The 15,622-nt window shown below is 42.1% G+C and overlaps 2 protein-coding genes across 4 annotated transcripts; both read right to left on the bottom strand.

Moving 5' to 3' along the window:
- Positions 1–4,206: 4,206 nt before the first annotated feature.
- LOC104863108 (IQ domain-containing protein F5) lies at positions 4,207–6,049 on the bottom strand. Of its 3 annotated transcripts, none has more exons than XM_010625396.1 (2): positions 5,973–6,049; positions 4,207–4,640 (listed from the first exon to the last, which is right to left on the bottom strand). In XM_010625396.1, exons 1-2 carry the CDS (start codon positions 5,974–5,976, stop codon positions 4,207–4,209), a joined length of 438 nt encoding a protein of 145 aa, XP_010623698.1. In that variant the 5' UTR covers positions 5,977–6,049. The 3 variants fall into 3 exon arrangements, with proteins under 3 accessions (XP_010623698.1, XP_010623697.1, XP_010623699.1); XM_010625395.2 differs by lacking the exon at positions 5,973–6,049 and adding an exon at positions 5,774–5,961; XM_010625397.1 differs by lacking the exon at positions 5,973–6,049 and adding an exon at positions 5,446–5,502.
- An 8,073-nt stretch (positions 6,050–14,122) lies between these two features.
- Positions 14,123–15,196, bottom strand: LOC104863112 (IQ domain-containing protein F1). The gene is made up of 2 exons (XM_010625405.1): positions 15,118–15,196; positions 14,123–14,554 (listed from the first exon to the last, which is right to left on the bottom strand). Exons 1-2 carry the CDS (start codon positions 15,118–15,120, stop codon positions 14,123–14,125), a joined length of 435 nt encoding a protein of 144 aa, XP_010623707.1. The 5' UTR covers positions 15,121–15,196.
- Between the last annotated feature and the right edge of the window lie 426 nt (positions 15,197–15,622).

Raw genomic sequence — 15,622 nt, forward strand, 5'->3', positions numbered from 1 at the left:
TTTAAATAACCACAAACAGCTAATGGATATCTCTTTGGAAAGTAAGACTCTAAACCGCATCACAGTAATCCTATTATTTTGTTCAAATTGCTTTTTCCAGTGCTCCTTTCTGTGATTATTTTCTTCTTTCCTTCCAGCTCATCTTTTCAAAAACCTCAAAAAACTATTTCTTCAAATGTGAGATGGCCTTCTAGTCGACTGATCCTATAAATTTTTTAATAGTCATCACCCCAGACAGGCACTTGTATTTTTCTTAATCCAGTTCAAATTCTGTGGTTAAATATTACAACCTCAAACATAGGCATGGTGGCACATGCCTGTGATCCCAGCACTCAGGAGGCTGAGGCAGGAGGATTCCTGTGAGTTAGAGGCCAGCCTGGGCTACATAATGAGACCTTGTCTTGACAAACCAAAAATATATAATCTCACACCCCACCTCTCGTGTTTGTGGTGCTGGGAGTTGAACCCAGGGTCTTGTGCATGCTAGATAAGTATTCTACACTGAGCTACATCCCCATTTTATTTTATTTTTGTTATTATTTTGAGACAGGGTCTCACTAAGTTGTCCAGGCTGGTCTTGAACTTGCAGTCCTCCTGCCCCAGCCTACCAAGTGGCTGAGATTACATGCGTGCATCACCATTCCAGCTATCTCTTCCGTTTTTTAGAAAACTGCTTCTTTGAGTTAGGTGTGGTGGCACATCCCTACAATCCCAACACTGGAAACTGAAGCAGAGGGATCACAAACGTGAACCCAGCCTGAGTCACTTAACGGTTTAGAGGAATCCCATCTCAAAAAGGGGAGGGTGTTTGTTGCTGGGGATGCAGCTCAATACAAAGGTCCTGAGTTCAATCTCCAGTGCCAGGGGGAAAAAGAGAAAACCTGCTTCCTTGACCAATCTCTAGCCTAGCTCTTTGCTTTTCCTCATTAGAAAAGCCTGCTGCCACTATTTCCACTTCCATTTTCATTTTCTCTTCAGTCCATCCTAATCCTTCTCACTCCACTAGGCCTGCACTGATGTACCAAAAACTTGTACTCATTAAAGAACAAAAATGTCAAAAGATAACCTATAAAATGGGGCAAGAAAATCTTTGTGCATGACTTATCTGATAAGATATTAAGCAAACATGACAGGATGATAAAAATTGGTGGATCTAGGTAAAGAGTATGGAGTCCTCTGTGTTATCCTTGCAACTTTTCTGTACATTTGGAATCATTTAAAATAAAAAGTCAAGAAATAAAAAGATACTAAACCCAGAATATATACAGAACACAACAAAGAAGACCCAAAAATATTGAAAATGGGCAGAAGATTTGAATAGACATTTTTCCAAAGAGGATACAAAAACAGCCTACAAGAATATAAAAAGATGCTCCTCTTCACTAATCATTCGGGAAATGCACAACAAAACCACAATGAGATAGCACCCCATAACCACCAGGGATACTACTGTCAGAGGAGCCAGTAAGAATGGGAGGAAATTAGAAACCTTGCACACTGTTGGTGGGAATGTACAACTGTGCTGCTGCTGTGGAAAATAGTGCAATGGTTCCTCAAAAAGTTACTAACAGAATGACCGTATGACCCAGCAATTCTGAGACAGAAGAAAAGCAACTGACTCGCGCTCTCCTCCCCTGTGCTTGCTGAAGGCGGGACACGGCTTAGCCAGGGGCCAGCCTGCCCTCCCCTGCCTCCCTTTGTTCCTCTCATCATGGACTGGAACAGTTCGCTTCAGTGTCCTCCCTGGCTAGCAAACCACCATTCTCCACTCCACCGTGAGTGCAGCCAGCAAGGCAGTGTGGCTCCTCTCCCCTACTCTCACCACGTCCGATGATTCTCTGGCCTTTGTGAAGAATGGAGGGGTTACTGCGGAGTGGCTCAGATTTGGAAGGGAAGGACCTGGGACCCTTATTTGCATGTCCAACATTCAGAACAAGCTTTCAGCTCCCACTCTCACTGACACAGGCCTGCGGCTGCTGTCCAGTCACTCCTCAGGTTTTGGTCTAAGAAGCCTCCCTTCTCTATACTGACTTCCCTTCTGTAAACCTGTCATGATTTATTTCTCAGGTGGTATGGGCTCCAAAAGTCCTGGAAATCTACTTGGGATCTTTATCTTGAGTAGCATGGACAGAACGGTCATTTCAAAAGAAAGAGTAGCCGGGTACAGCGGTGCATGCCTGTGAGCCCAGCACTTGGGAGGCTGAGACAGGAAGACCACTGTGAATTTGAGGACAGGCTAAACTACATAGTGAGATCCTGCCTCAAAAATAAACAAACAAACAAAAAGCAAAAACAAAACAGAAAAGAGTAATAAATGCTCAGAGTTGTTAGCACCAAAGAGCTCCTAGCAGACACCTGGTACGGTAGGGCTATGGCAGTGCTCAGTGTCATCTGGTAACATCAGATGCTAGGAGAGCAGTACTTTGCTGATTCACTATTCAATGATTTCCATCGTAATAGTTAATTGATTGTTTCAACTTGAGTAAGAAATGCCCAACTAAATGGGATCGGTATAGTTCTGGGTGTAGCTGAAGGGATTTACTGAAGACCAAAGACCCACCCTGGGTGTGAGTGGCAGCCCCCAGTAGGCTTGTAGCCTGAATGTAATGAAAAGGAAATCAAGAAAGAAGGCTCGCGTTGGAACCCCGGTACCAAAAACAAACAACAGCAAAGAAGGCTCGCTTCTGTTTCTTCAGAGGATTCCAGTCTTGACCTTCACTTTGGACATCGTCTTCTGGCTTCTATCACAGACTCTTCAGCCTTCCAGCGCAGATCCTTCAGCCTCATGATACAGACTTGCGCAGGACTCTACAGTGAGCGCCAAGCCTCAAATTTATACCGGATCCTTTGGATTTCCAGCACACACAGCCTTTTTTTTTGCATTCATCTACACCTGACTCTGAAGGTAGTCGTCATAAGTATACCTTGTAAGTATTTTTATATCTTTCGCATATTTTGCAGAAAGTCTGCTTCTCTAGTAAGCACTGACTGATACACCATCTGAATCGAACGAAAGAAACCTAGGCTGATTGGCAACAGCTCCACTTCTGGACATATACCAAAAGAACTGAAATCAGAACCTTGAAGAGATATTTTTACATCTACATTCATAGTAGCACCATTTAAATAGCTAAAACATTCAAATTTGCAACACAATATCAATTGAAAAATAAATAGGTAAAAACAAAATGTGGTATAGGCATTCGATGGAATATTATCCAGCCTTAAAAAGGAAATCCATGCTAGATGCAGCAGTGCACATCTGTAATCCCAGCACTTAGGAGACTGAGACAGGAGGATTGCTGCAAGTTCCAGGCCAGTCTGGGCTACATAGTGAGACCTTGTCTAAAAAACAAAGAAAACTCTGAGCCATGCTATATAGCATGGACGAATCTCTAAGACAGTGATGGCAAATCTTTTAGAGATTTAGTATCAAACTGCAACCCGAAACCCACTTCCTTATCACAAAGTGCCAACACTGAAATGAAATCTGAGTGAGGTTTTTAGAAGAAAACCAGTCTGCATTAACGTCATTTGTCTTAAAAGAAAAACGCAATAACATGTGCCATAGGTTCACCACAGCTGCTCTAAGACATTATGCTGAGTGGAATAAGTCACAAAAAGACAAGCAACCTGGAATAATCAAATTCATAGAGATAGAAAGTAGAATTGGTGGTTTTTCAGGGGGAAATGGGAATTTATTATTTAATGAGTACAAGGTTTCTGTTTTGCAAAATGACAAAGTTCTGGAGATGGATGTGGTGATAATTGCATATGTGCTTAGTGTCATTGAACTGTACACTTTAAAAAGTTAAAGTGGTAAATTGTGTGTTATGTATATTTCATTATAGTTTCAAAAATAAATCTTAAACCTTGCATTTAAGAAAAAAAGAGCAAAGAATGGCACAGGCTCCACATTGCATAACTATACGAGACCATTTACACAGCCTTCCTAGAGTTGGTTACCTGGCAACTATGACACCCTAAAATCACCCACCTGTGACAGACACTGCTCATCAATCCCAAGTCCGTTCACCCAGCAGCTAGGCTCTCAGAAGCCTTCCCCATGTGACCCCACACAACCCCTACTGATTCCTTAGATCTGACTTGTGGGAAGCCGCGTATCTGCCATCAATAGTTCCAACAATGATGTCTTAGAAATATGCCTAATAAAGAGATCTGGAGACACAGATATAGCAGACCTGGTCATTCTTTTAATGGAAGGGGTATGCATTGGTGCACCTTACAAGCCTGTGAGCCCAGAGAGATTTCAAGTTGAATATTCAATCGGTTTTCTTTGAGTTCATACTCGCCCTGAATAAAGCCACGTGAATGGCAATTGTGCCAACGCCAATAGACCTGAATGATGCGGACAGCATTTAACAAACGACAGTATGGCTGGCGGATGCGCCACATTCTAATCCAGGACTGCAGCTTGACAGCTGCCCATTCTCTCCGTGCATAGAACTCCAGCGCTGTCCACCGCCTCTTCTCCAGCTGCCTTGCTTGTATCTGCCTCCACCAGCACTGAATGATCCAAACACTGAGGGCTGCATGCAGCAAAGTGCGTCGCAGCAGCGTGCCACGCCACCAGGCCTGGATAAACACAGCAGCATACTCTCTTGTCATCTCTTTGGGGCCTTGGAAGAGAAAACAGAGAATTTTTACACACTTAGGAAACTCAGAATATGCCAGGAAGGGGTCCTGTACCAACACTCGCCCAATCCTCAGAAGTTTGGGAGCCCTGGGTATGCACAGCTGGACCCAAAAGACCTGCCTCTGCTGTTCTCTGCTCAATGGACAAGGACCCAATACCTTGAACTCTAGGCTTCGGTGTTCCTGTCTGTAAAATTGGGGTACACTTTCCCTAGCTACTACACACAAGTTTCCAGACCTAATTGGCCAGGGTAGAACAAGAATATCAAGATTTAGAAATAAAAGAGATTCAAGTTTCTCCTGGGCAGGACTACCTAAGTGAGATCATGACCACCTCTTCAGAGTCCTCCCACCTGTAGGGACCTGGTATCCTTTGCTCATCCTGCCCCCTCAACTCAGGTTAAACTCATGGCCTGCTGTCCCTTCTGGATCACTTGAGCAGTAGAAGATTCTTCTACCTCACCTGTGTTATATCAACAGCTTAAACTTCAGTTAACACACACATTGGTACACACACTCATGAATATATACTAATGCACACATTTTACAATTGGGCTCCCCACACCCTGGCCCTTGCACTCCTCAAGTGCAGCCCCAAACCTGTAGCTCCCAGCCCCACATGGTGTAGGCTCACACCCTTCTGCCTCCTTATCTCAACTAGACCCACATCTGTCTGCCTAAGAGGGAAATGAGGACAAGAACACCAAAGGAGGAGTCAGTCCTGTTCATCCCAGCTCTTTGTACCACAACTATTCACTCCAATCTTCCTGAAACACCCTGGGCTTATACCTACTATCCTGGTAGACAAGGATGATGGCAAGTGCACCTCTTACTAAAGTGTCTCTTTGGACAATAAGTTACATGGTCATTCATAGTCCTGTGGACTACATGAGTTAAAGATGTCACAGTCAAGGCTCTCCCCAACAGCAGAGCATGGACCCACCTACCCACAAAGCTGGGGTAGGCACTGGCAGTGAGAGGAAAGGATTAGGGTGGGGGAGTCAATTCCTTCTCTGTTTTACTCCTTCAGGTTCTGTTCTAGCAATGGGATCTCATCATCTTCAACGTGGTTTTCTGTCCTGTCTTGGAGTTGGTAAAATAAAGGTGCTGTCCTTACCACTTGGTGCCAAGCCAACCACAGACTTGACTTTCTGGTCCTCTGGCATTCTAGATGTGGAGAAACAGCCCCACCCAAGGTGACTATGGGAAACTTACTCTACTCTCTCAAAATGTTTGGGCAAATCTATCTCTTACAAGAGCACCCCTGACCCTGATGGATAGTCAAATCCCTGCAAGTTTCTATTCTACTAAATTACCCATGGTTAGGGGCTAGATGGTTCCATCACCCTCCGGTCTGCACTCCTCCAGACACAGTTCCAACAAGAAGAGTAAGAGAAAGAGAGCAATGATGTCATAAGGGTACCTATGACACAGGCCCCAGGATGACACCCAAGAGTTGAGCCCTTTCTAAGGAAAACCCAGACTTGTCCTTACTTTCCTACCCAAATGACTACAAAATCATCTAAAATACTAAACTATTAGCATAAAGATGTATACAGATGCTCATTACCTGGCTAGTATTCATTAAATGTTTTTAGCTTTTTTAAACAATGATACATCAAATAACAATTAGAATGAGTTTGCTTTCTACATACTAATATAGAAAGGTATATGAATTTAGTAGTGAAACAAATCAAGATGAAGAATAAAGTGACCCAAATACAAGGACATATTTATACACGTGTGTTATAAAGGCATTATCCCAAAAGGGGATGAGACAAAAAGCAATGATCATCTCCAATAAGGATAGTTTGAGGGAACAAGGTAATCTCCCTCACTGTGGCTAAACCCTCTATGTCTGGCCTGTCTGCAAACCCCCCAGAATCAGGTCCCCAAGAGATCAGGACACACGCAGGCTAGAAAATCCCATGAAGTCCTCAGGATCATCTCAGGCTCAAATGGATTTAAGTGTTCTATCTTCCTCTGCCTCTGAGGGCTTTGAGGCCACAATCAGATCGATGAGGCTTAGCCACTGCCCAAGCAGGGACCCACCTCTGCTTGCTCCCAGCCTCTGAAGACCCACCTGGATATTGTGAGGCCTGAGCCGCCCTCAGAGTTGCAGTCCTAGAGGTCAGTGAGGTGTGCACTTAGAAAGGATGGAGTGAAGATGGGAAAGTCTGTGTGATCTATAAAGAGAACACAGGAAGAAGAGGCCATGTGAAGCTGAGGAACCTGTTGGTGTGAAGTCAATGGGATGAGAATGTAGAGGAGGAGGAAAATGGGAAAATGATAGAGAAGTGCTGAATAAAAAGACAGGCCCTTGTCTTGCCTCCATTTTTTTTTTCCACAGAAAGAACGTTTTGTTTTGGAAATGTAAGTTTGTGCTGCTGGGCTCCTGCCCGACGTATCAAAACGGTTTGTAACTGTTTGAACTGTGTGACCTTTCAAGAATGTTCTGTTAAGCTCTGCCCCCTCACAAGAAGATTCTGTTAAGCTGCGCTCCCCTCAAGAATGTTCTGTAACTCTGCCCCCCCTCCCCCGCTTCATTGAGCGTGCTCACACAGCATGTGTTTCAGGAATGTTCTGTAACTCCGCCCCATTGCTTCAGGGATGTTCTGTAACCTTGCCTTCCTGATTCGGTGAGCTTGCTCGCCTACCCTCTAGATCCCTTATATAAGGAGGCTCTCATTTCTGGTACAGCACTCAGACTTCTCTGAGCCCACCAGGGGCTCGCCAGAGTAATAAAGCCTTTTTCTTCGCCTCTTCAAATCACCATTGGATTCTCAAGTCTTCAAATTATCAGAGCTGTGTTCCAGAGCCACCACACTGAGCTATAAAGCTCAGCTGTGCCTTCTGAGCTGTGGCACTTAGCTGTGACACTGAGCTGTAGCACTCGGTCATGTCTCTGAGCTGCAGCACTTAATTGTGACATTTGGCTATAGCACAGAGCTGCTGTGCTCTGCCACAACAAAAAATAGTAGGCTCCACTGTGTAGGACAGGGCAGATATAAGAAGACTCAATTGAAGATAATATTAGCTAGGCCCTGGGAAAACTGCATCAGTTAGTGCCTCACTCTGATATAGGAAGTGGGACATGGCAAAGCTGTCTGGAGAAGTGGGCAGGACTATAAATTACAAAACCCCAGGTCTGTGCCAGATGATTTTGAGGACATCACGAGATGTGGATGGCATAAAGAAGACCGGACGCCCCAAGAAGCTCGCTAACATGACTCTTCATGGTAGCCTATGTTGGGTTGTGCTTTTATTTTTGCTCTTTTTCTCTTTTCCTCTTTCATTCCGCCCAGATTCATTCAGCAGTCCTAATTCTTCCATTACATCTTTATCCCTCATTTTTGAATGGGCAGTGCTTTTGGCTTCTCTCATCCAATTCTTTCTTTGAGACAAGAAGGACCCCTAGAATACTTTTTGTTTGGTAAGCCATTTCTAAAGGAACTACTCAGCAACAATTACTGCTGTATGGGTTCATCTGCACTTATTCCTGGGCAGCATGACCCTGTCTCAAAATAAAAATAAATAAAAGGTCTGAGGATATAGGCCAGTGTGAAGCCCTGGGTTCAAAATTCCAGTACCACAAACACACACACACACACACACACACACACACACACACAGAGACAATGGCAAAGTATTGTGTTTGTTATGCAGTGACACTAAAGCAATGCCAAAAGAATACAATAGTATGTAATTAACAGATAAAGCAGTGAACAATATTTTAATTCACAAGGCAACAAAGGTCATGAAAGATATTTTTAATGGTGCATCTCTTCACAGCAAAATTTCTTTACAAAATCTAAAATATGAAAATAACCCTGCAAGCAAGTGACTTCCAAGTTGCTCATTTGCTAGCAAAGCAGGGAAAGCTGTTACCAGTAGCAGATTAATTAGTCTGATTGGGGAAGCTGAAGAAATGCCTCCGGGAAAAAATAAATTTAACATTATTAGCCTTTCAATGAGAATAGCTACTTGAAGAGTTGAAGATGTGGGGAGCAACGTCAATAGTCAAATTAAAGACAAGGCAAATGATTCCAAGTGATTTCCCTTATTTCCTAATGAGCTGATAGAGGCACCAATACAGCCTAGCAGTTGTTTATTGCAAATGTCGGGTTTAACATAACAGAGGATTAAAGTCTATAAATAGTATGTAAAAGGCAAATATGTGCAGAAAATATTTGTTGAAGTTGACAAAAAACTAATTCAATGCCACCTGAAATGGACTCTGCCAAGATGTGATAAATACACATATTTACAAAAATATGGGTGCAGTAGAAAAAAGACTTAATCTTACAAAGCTTGTGAAACTGTATGATGCTTAAGGCCTGCAATTACCCATTGTATTCGTCTGTCCATATTAAGTGAAAAATATTGGAATCTATCACATTATTGAAACAATAGCGTCAATTGCGAACTTCACTAGGCATTGTTGACTTAACCATTCTCGTCAGTTCCATGCATTTCTATCAGAAGGAATGTGCTGGCTTGCTTCACACACAGCTCTTCCACGGCTTAGCATGGTTTGACTGGAAACTTTTAAGTTCAGGGTCAAGATTAAGATTTTTCTAAATGAGAAAAAAACTGCCCCCAACTAGCATTATCAAACCCTGAATGGCACTAGAAATTAGCTGCTTCTGCTATCATCATGTTTCTTCATGAATTAAACTGTAATTAAAGGGCAACCCAATGCTGATAGGTAAAACTAATACAGTATTCTGGTCCAGTCATCGTAATGACAAATCATTCTGAGTCACAAATAATAAATTTCTCTATATCTTCCTGAGCTATCACAAGCTAAAATTAGAAGTAAGCTATCTATTCCCACAGAAATTTCAAGAGATGTCTTTGCTGAGCTCAAACTATAGCTCTAGCAATAACTTTTTATCAGATTTCTTGCAAATACAAGAAGATTTTTCATAGTTCTGGATTTATTTGTTTAAAGAATTGAAAAGCAATCACCTAAATTTCAATTGGAAATAATTAATCTACAATATAGTGACATGCTTAAAGGCACATGTTAAGAGAAGAATTTAATAGAACTTTATAACTGTCTCTGGTATAAATCCTAAAGTCCAAAGGCTAGAGAATTCATAAATCCCCAGGAGAAAATAAATTCACAGTTCAACAATAAACAGTGAATTTACCCTTCCTCCACATTCTTGTTCTCAGATCCTCAATGGATTATATGGTGCCCAAACACACTGGTGAGGGCAGTCTCCGTGGCCCAGCCTAGCAATTCAAATGCTAATCTCTTCCAGAAACATCCTTACAGACATACCCAAAAGTCAGTTTCTACTAGCTATCTGAGAATCCCATAGCCCAGTCAAATCAGTGCAGAGGTCTGGAGATGTAGTTCAGTGGCACCACGCCTGCCTCGCAAGCATTGAACTCGGGTCCTTGCGCTTGCGAGGCAGGCCACTGAACCACTGAGCTAAATCCCCGGGCCCCCAAAAAATTTTTTGGTGCCTGAATTAACCACCACAATTCCTGAGGATTCTTGAGAATTTTTTGTAGATTATGGATACAAGCTCTTTGTTGAATATGTGATTTATAATATCTCCCATATCTGACTTATATTTTCATTCTTAAAAGTATCTTTCATAAATGTCTAGTATATAATTTATTTTTCTTTTATAGACTCTTTCTAAAGGTAATAAAGGTTTTCTCCTATATTATCTGGTAAATTTTTATGTAGTTATGCATTTTACATGTATATCTATGATTAAGTTATCTATTTTGAATTAGTTTTTGTATAAAGTATGAGGATTAAATTGAAATTCATTTTTTTTGCAAATGAACTTCCACTTGTTGGAACAAATTATTGAAAAGATTATCCTTTTCCCATTGAAATCCTTTGTGTCTTTATCAAAAATTGATGGCATCTGATGTGTGAATCTGTCCTTGGACTATTCTATTCCACTGGACTAGTTTAGTCATTGTCATACCGGTGACTCCTTCAGCAGTACTACAGTTGTAACTATTATTGTAACTTTATAATAGAGTAAGTCTTAAAACCAGCTACTAGTAGAAGAGCTTTACTCTTCTTTCTTCTTTTTCAAGTGTTTTGGTTATTCTAATGATTTTGACTTTCCATTTCAATTTTAAATCATATTATCCATGTCTGTAAAAATTCTTCTGAGATTTTAATTAGAATTATATTAAATTTGGTGATAATTGCCATCTTTATTGTGGTCAGTCTTCCAACCCATGAACATGGTGTGTTTCTCCACTTATTTAGGTCTTTTTTGGTTTCTTTCATCAATATCTTATCATTTTCCAATGTGGATCCTGTGTATATTTTGTTAGATTTATAACTAAGAATTTCATTATATGGAACTATAGTAAACATTATTTTTTAACATTTAAGTTTCCAATTGCTCATTATTATATAGAAAAATTACTGGATGTGAAACCTTGTTTTCTGAAACTTTATTTAGTTCTCTTGTCCATTCTAAATTTGTTTTGTTTTGTAGATTCCTTGGGACTTTCTACATAAACAGTCATGTTGCCTCTGGGTAGGACTAGTTTTATTTCTTAGTTTCCAATCTATATATCTCTTTTTTTTTCTGCCTAGGACTGCCAGTAAACAAAGCTGACAACAGAAAAATTTTTGCTTTTCATTCAGTCTTTCATCATTAAGTAGGATATTAGCTGTAGGTTGTTTGTAGATGAATTTTATCAGGTTGAGGAAGTTCCTTTCTAGTCCTAATTTGATGAGAGCTTTTATTATGAAGAGTTGTTGAATGTCAGGTGTGGGGATGTAGTTTATTTACAGAGTGCAAGCTTAGAGACCCTGGATTCCATCCCCAGCACCAAAAAGAGGAGGAAAAGCCTACATTTAAATGATATCAGATGTTTATATGCATCAAGTCATATGCCATGTTGTTTATCCCTTTAAACTAATGATATGTCGAGTATGTTGGCACACATCTGTAATCCCAGCACTTGGGAGACTAAAGCAGGAGGATTACTGCAACTTTGAGACCAGCTTGAACTACAGAGTGAGTTCAGGGCCACAATAGATAGATGGATAGGTAGATAGATAGACAATATGATGAGTTACAATGATTGATTTTCAAATACTGAAACTGCATTTCTGAAATAAAGCCCACTTAGTCATGGGGTTTGTGTTTATAATATATAATATACACTTTACATTCAGTATGTGCTGCTAAGTTGGGTTTGCTAATATTTTGTTGGTGACTTTTTTGGCTCCTCTACTCATGAAGTATGTGGGTCTATAATTTTTTATATTTACACTATCTTTGTCTAGCCTTGGTATCAGAGTATGTTAGTTAACTTTCTGTCACTGTAAAAAAATTCTGAGATAATTAACTTATAAAGAGAAAAGGGTTATTTTGGCTCACAGTTCTGAAGATCCTAGACCAAGATTAAGTAGCCCCATTTCTTTGGGCCTCTGGTGAAGGCAAAAGCATCATGATAGAAGCAACAGAGCGCAGGGGAGGAGGAAGAGACTAAAATCCCAGTCTTTTGGAGGGCAGTAACTTTAGAATCTTCCACAAGGTTCCATTTCTCAAAGAGTCACCAATTCCAAGTAGTTCCACCCTGAGACCACACCTTTAACACATGGGACTTTGGGGCCACTCATAAAAACCACAGGATCCTGTGTGTTGGCCTCATTTTATGTCCCCTCCTCTTCTATTTTGTAGAATCGGGATTTCAATAGACCCTCAAATTATTACAGTGGATTGGCCTGACATACAAACCACTTGGATTAATTAGGTTAATGGAAGATTCATCTGCCTCTTGTTATTGATAGTATATACCCAGGTAAACATCCAGATCTCAGCTGTATTGACTTACAATCAGCTTGAGCTACAACCAGGCCTCAGGAATTGATTGAGTTCATAAGTCAAGGGTCCACCTGTATTTATTTATAAAATGTTTAGTAGAATTTGCTAGTTAAACCATCTAAAAGGTTTTAACTACAAACTCAACTTTTAAAATAGCTATAGGATAATTCAGGTTATTTAATTCACCTTGGACAAGTTTTGGTAATTTTTAGTTTTCAAAGAATTGACCCATTTCATCACATTAGTGTGTGTATAACTGTTCATGGTATTTCCTTATTATGTTTTTGGGTATCACAGGAAGCACTCATGCTGAAATGGCTCAGAGAATTGCCTCAATTTCAGTCAATGATCATGCCTTTATCCACTGACCTGGATCAGTCATTGTGGCTAGCATCTGAAAGGGACTCACAAGATAGCCGTGTCCAGGCAAGGAGAGGGGCAGCCTGCCCCAGACCTCCTACTTGGCCCTTTATCATCACCTAGCCCCTATCCTACCAGCATGTTATAGGAAGGGACTTTCAAAGAAGCCAGCTCTGCCTGGACCAACCCTTGCAGAGGGAGACAAAGCTAAGACCTCACCAGCTCCTGGGTCTGTGATATACCCTGGGGTCTGCTACTCCCAAGAGGGTAGGGATAGCAGTGGAATGCCTTTTCTCCGTCCCCATACTGTAGAATCCCCCACATACCAGCCAGGTATACAGGAAGATGAGTCCTAGCTTTCACCTAAGGGCAAAGTACAGAAGGCATCTGAGATGGGAAAGAGGACTTGAGTTTTGGCTTGTATCTAAATATTCCCCCAACGCCTCATAAACTCATGGGAATGACTGGATCATGAGTGTGGGAAACTATATTAGTCTGCTGATTGGTTTAGCCTAGTTCTGGATGTAGCTGAATGGATTTACTGAAGACAGAAGCCCTACCCTGGGTGTGGGTGGCACCAACTAGAGATAATAAAGAAGGAAAGGGAGGCTCCCTACTGCTGCTTCCCTCCTGCCTACCCTACCATGGACTGTTTCTCCTCTGCCATGTCACCCTGCTGTGAAGCCAGCCAACTAATGGACTGAAACTTTGACAAGCTGTGAACTAAAATAAACCTTTCCTCCTTTATTTTGTCCTGGTAATGAGAAAATAACTAAGACAACTTGGTTGAGCTAATTAACAGATACCAGTTTAGGTTTCAGATTCTGACTTAGTAACTAAAGATGAGAGCGTAGCCCCAGCCAGGCAAGGACAGGATCACAGGCTTGGCATGAGTATGAACCTCTCAATCCTGGGGAGAGGGAACAAGCCCTGAACATCTAGACCCAGATGAGTGAATTCCTCGTGAACATGCTGCAATTGCGATGACCACCCCTAGGCTCCTGTGATGCACAGTTGTGGGGAGAGTACTCCACTTCCACAGACCAAGCATGAGTGATGTGTCACAGGCCTGGCCATCTGTACTCCCAACTTTCCTACCTACAGCAGACTTTGCTAATCAATCATAGTTCCTGCTCAGACTGGACAAAGAATCTTTCTCCATACAGGGCTTCAGACAACCCCTGCCAATTGCCCAGAGTTAGTATCTGAGGTGCCAAGTGTCTCCCACCATCCGCCCTGCCCTTCTGGAGCTAGTCAGAGAAAGTCTACAGAAAGCCAGTTTACAGCTTTATTGGGAAAGGAGTACACTCCGTCATAATGCAAGGCCCCAAGCCCAGCAAGATCTCCAGCTTGAGATGCAGCTCCCTGGTAGTGATTCGATAATGGCCTTTGATGAGACCCCGAGAAGTGCATGTGTGGCTTCTCCAGCAGGCCTGGATGACATGGACAGCACTAAGCACTTGGCAGTAGTGCCGACGAGCACACCTCATGCGGACCCAGGACTGCAGTCTGACTGCTGACCGCTCCTCCTTTAAAAATGTTTCCAGCACCACACGCCTCCTCGTCTCCATCAGCTTTGCCAGAATCAGCCGCCACCAGCACTGAATGACCCAGGCCCCGAGGGCTGCATGCAGCAGTGCCCTACGTAGCAGTGTGCCCCGCCACCAGGCCTGGATCTTTACAGTTGACATCTTTCTCTGGTCTTCTTGGGACTTGCAAAGAAAGAGAGGGGACATTTAGAGGATGCTGCTCACCCACTTCCACTTCAGGGTGCCAGGAAAGGCCCTGATCTCCCATTGACAGCAGTCCCTTCTGAAATGAAAGCCACTGGGCAGTATACTGTCTCCTCTCCTCCCTTTTCCTCTTTCTCTGAGGCCTTCAGCTTCCTCTAAGGGTCACCATTTTTCTTCTTGTATTTTTAGCAGGACAGAAGATTGACCACAAGGCCTTCGCACTGAATTATATCCTCAGCCTCTTTTTTGTGTTTCATTTTGAAGCAGGGTCTTACTACGCCTTCCCAAGTACTGGGATTATAGGTGTGCACCACCAAACCTAGCTGAGGGTCATCATCTTTAGTTGGTATATTAACATCTTTAGGTTGCATCTCCTCCTTCAGGGAGAAGCGTGAGGCTACCTTTCCTCCCTGCCCATTTGTGATCCACCTGTCCCGGGTTCCAGGCTTCTCAGACTCTTTAGATATCAGAGGGTTCCCTCATCCTAAGAGAGCTGTGAGAATCCCTAAAAAGCCTGGCACATCTGGCTTGCTCTTACTCACCATTGGTCACATGTGGGTTGGATGCAGATGGTTCAAATCCCTTCAAGCCTGTATGCCTCCAGCCATTGCGGGGGCAGAGAGTGGAGGGAGACCTGTGATGTCATAAGGGGAGGTATGATTCAGGCACCAGATGGCTCCCAACACTTGAGTCTCCCCGCAAGGAAAAGACAAAAATGCTGCCCATTCTTTTCTACCATAAATGGCCAAAGCCCTGATTTCAAATCCACAACATCAGAAATACTGATGCACTGATATAAAAGTATATAGTCAGTCACTGATAATAACATTTAATTTTAAAACTTAGCTATCCATCAATAAGGGATTGATTTCATAGTTTGCAGCCCATTTGTACCCCCAAATGCTACTAGCTATTTAAAAATGAGTTGATCTATAACAAAAAGGAGGAAGTATATCCAACGTGTATTTTACACATTAAACAAGTAAAGATAACTATGATCTCATTTATGCAAACAAAATTAAGAAGCTGGATGTAGAAGTGCATACC

This window comes from Fukomys damarensis, unplaced genomic scaffold, assembly GCF_012274545.1.
Source record: "Fukomys damarensis isolate Sample0158 unplaced genomic scaffold, DMR_v1.0_HiC HiC_scaffold_37, whole genome shotgun sequence".
NCBI lineage: Eukaryota > Metazoa > Chordata > Mammalia > Rodentia > Bathyergidae > Fukomys > Fukomys damarensis.

What these genes read in the sequence shown, in the direction of transcription:
- LOC104863108 (XM_010625395.2), bottom strand. Translation starts at nt 5,822, where the DNA reads ATGCCAGAGGACCAGAAAGTCAAGTCTGTGGTTGGCTTGGCACCAAGT. An exon ending in GGTTGGCTTGGCACCAAGTG is followed by an intron (nt 4,641 to 5,773) that starts GTAAGGACAGCA and finishes TTCTCTTCCAAG; the next exon opens with GCCCCAAAGAGATGACAAGA.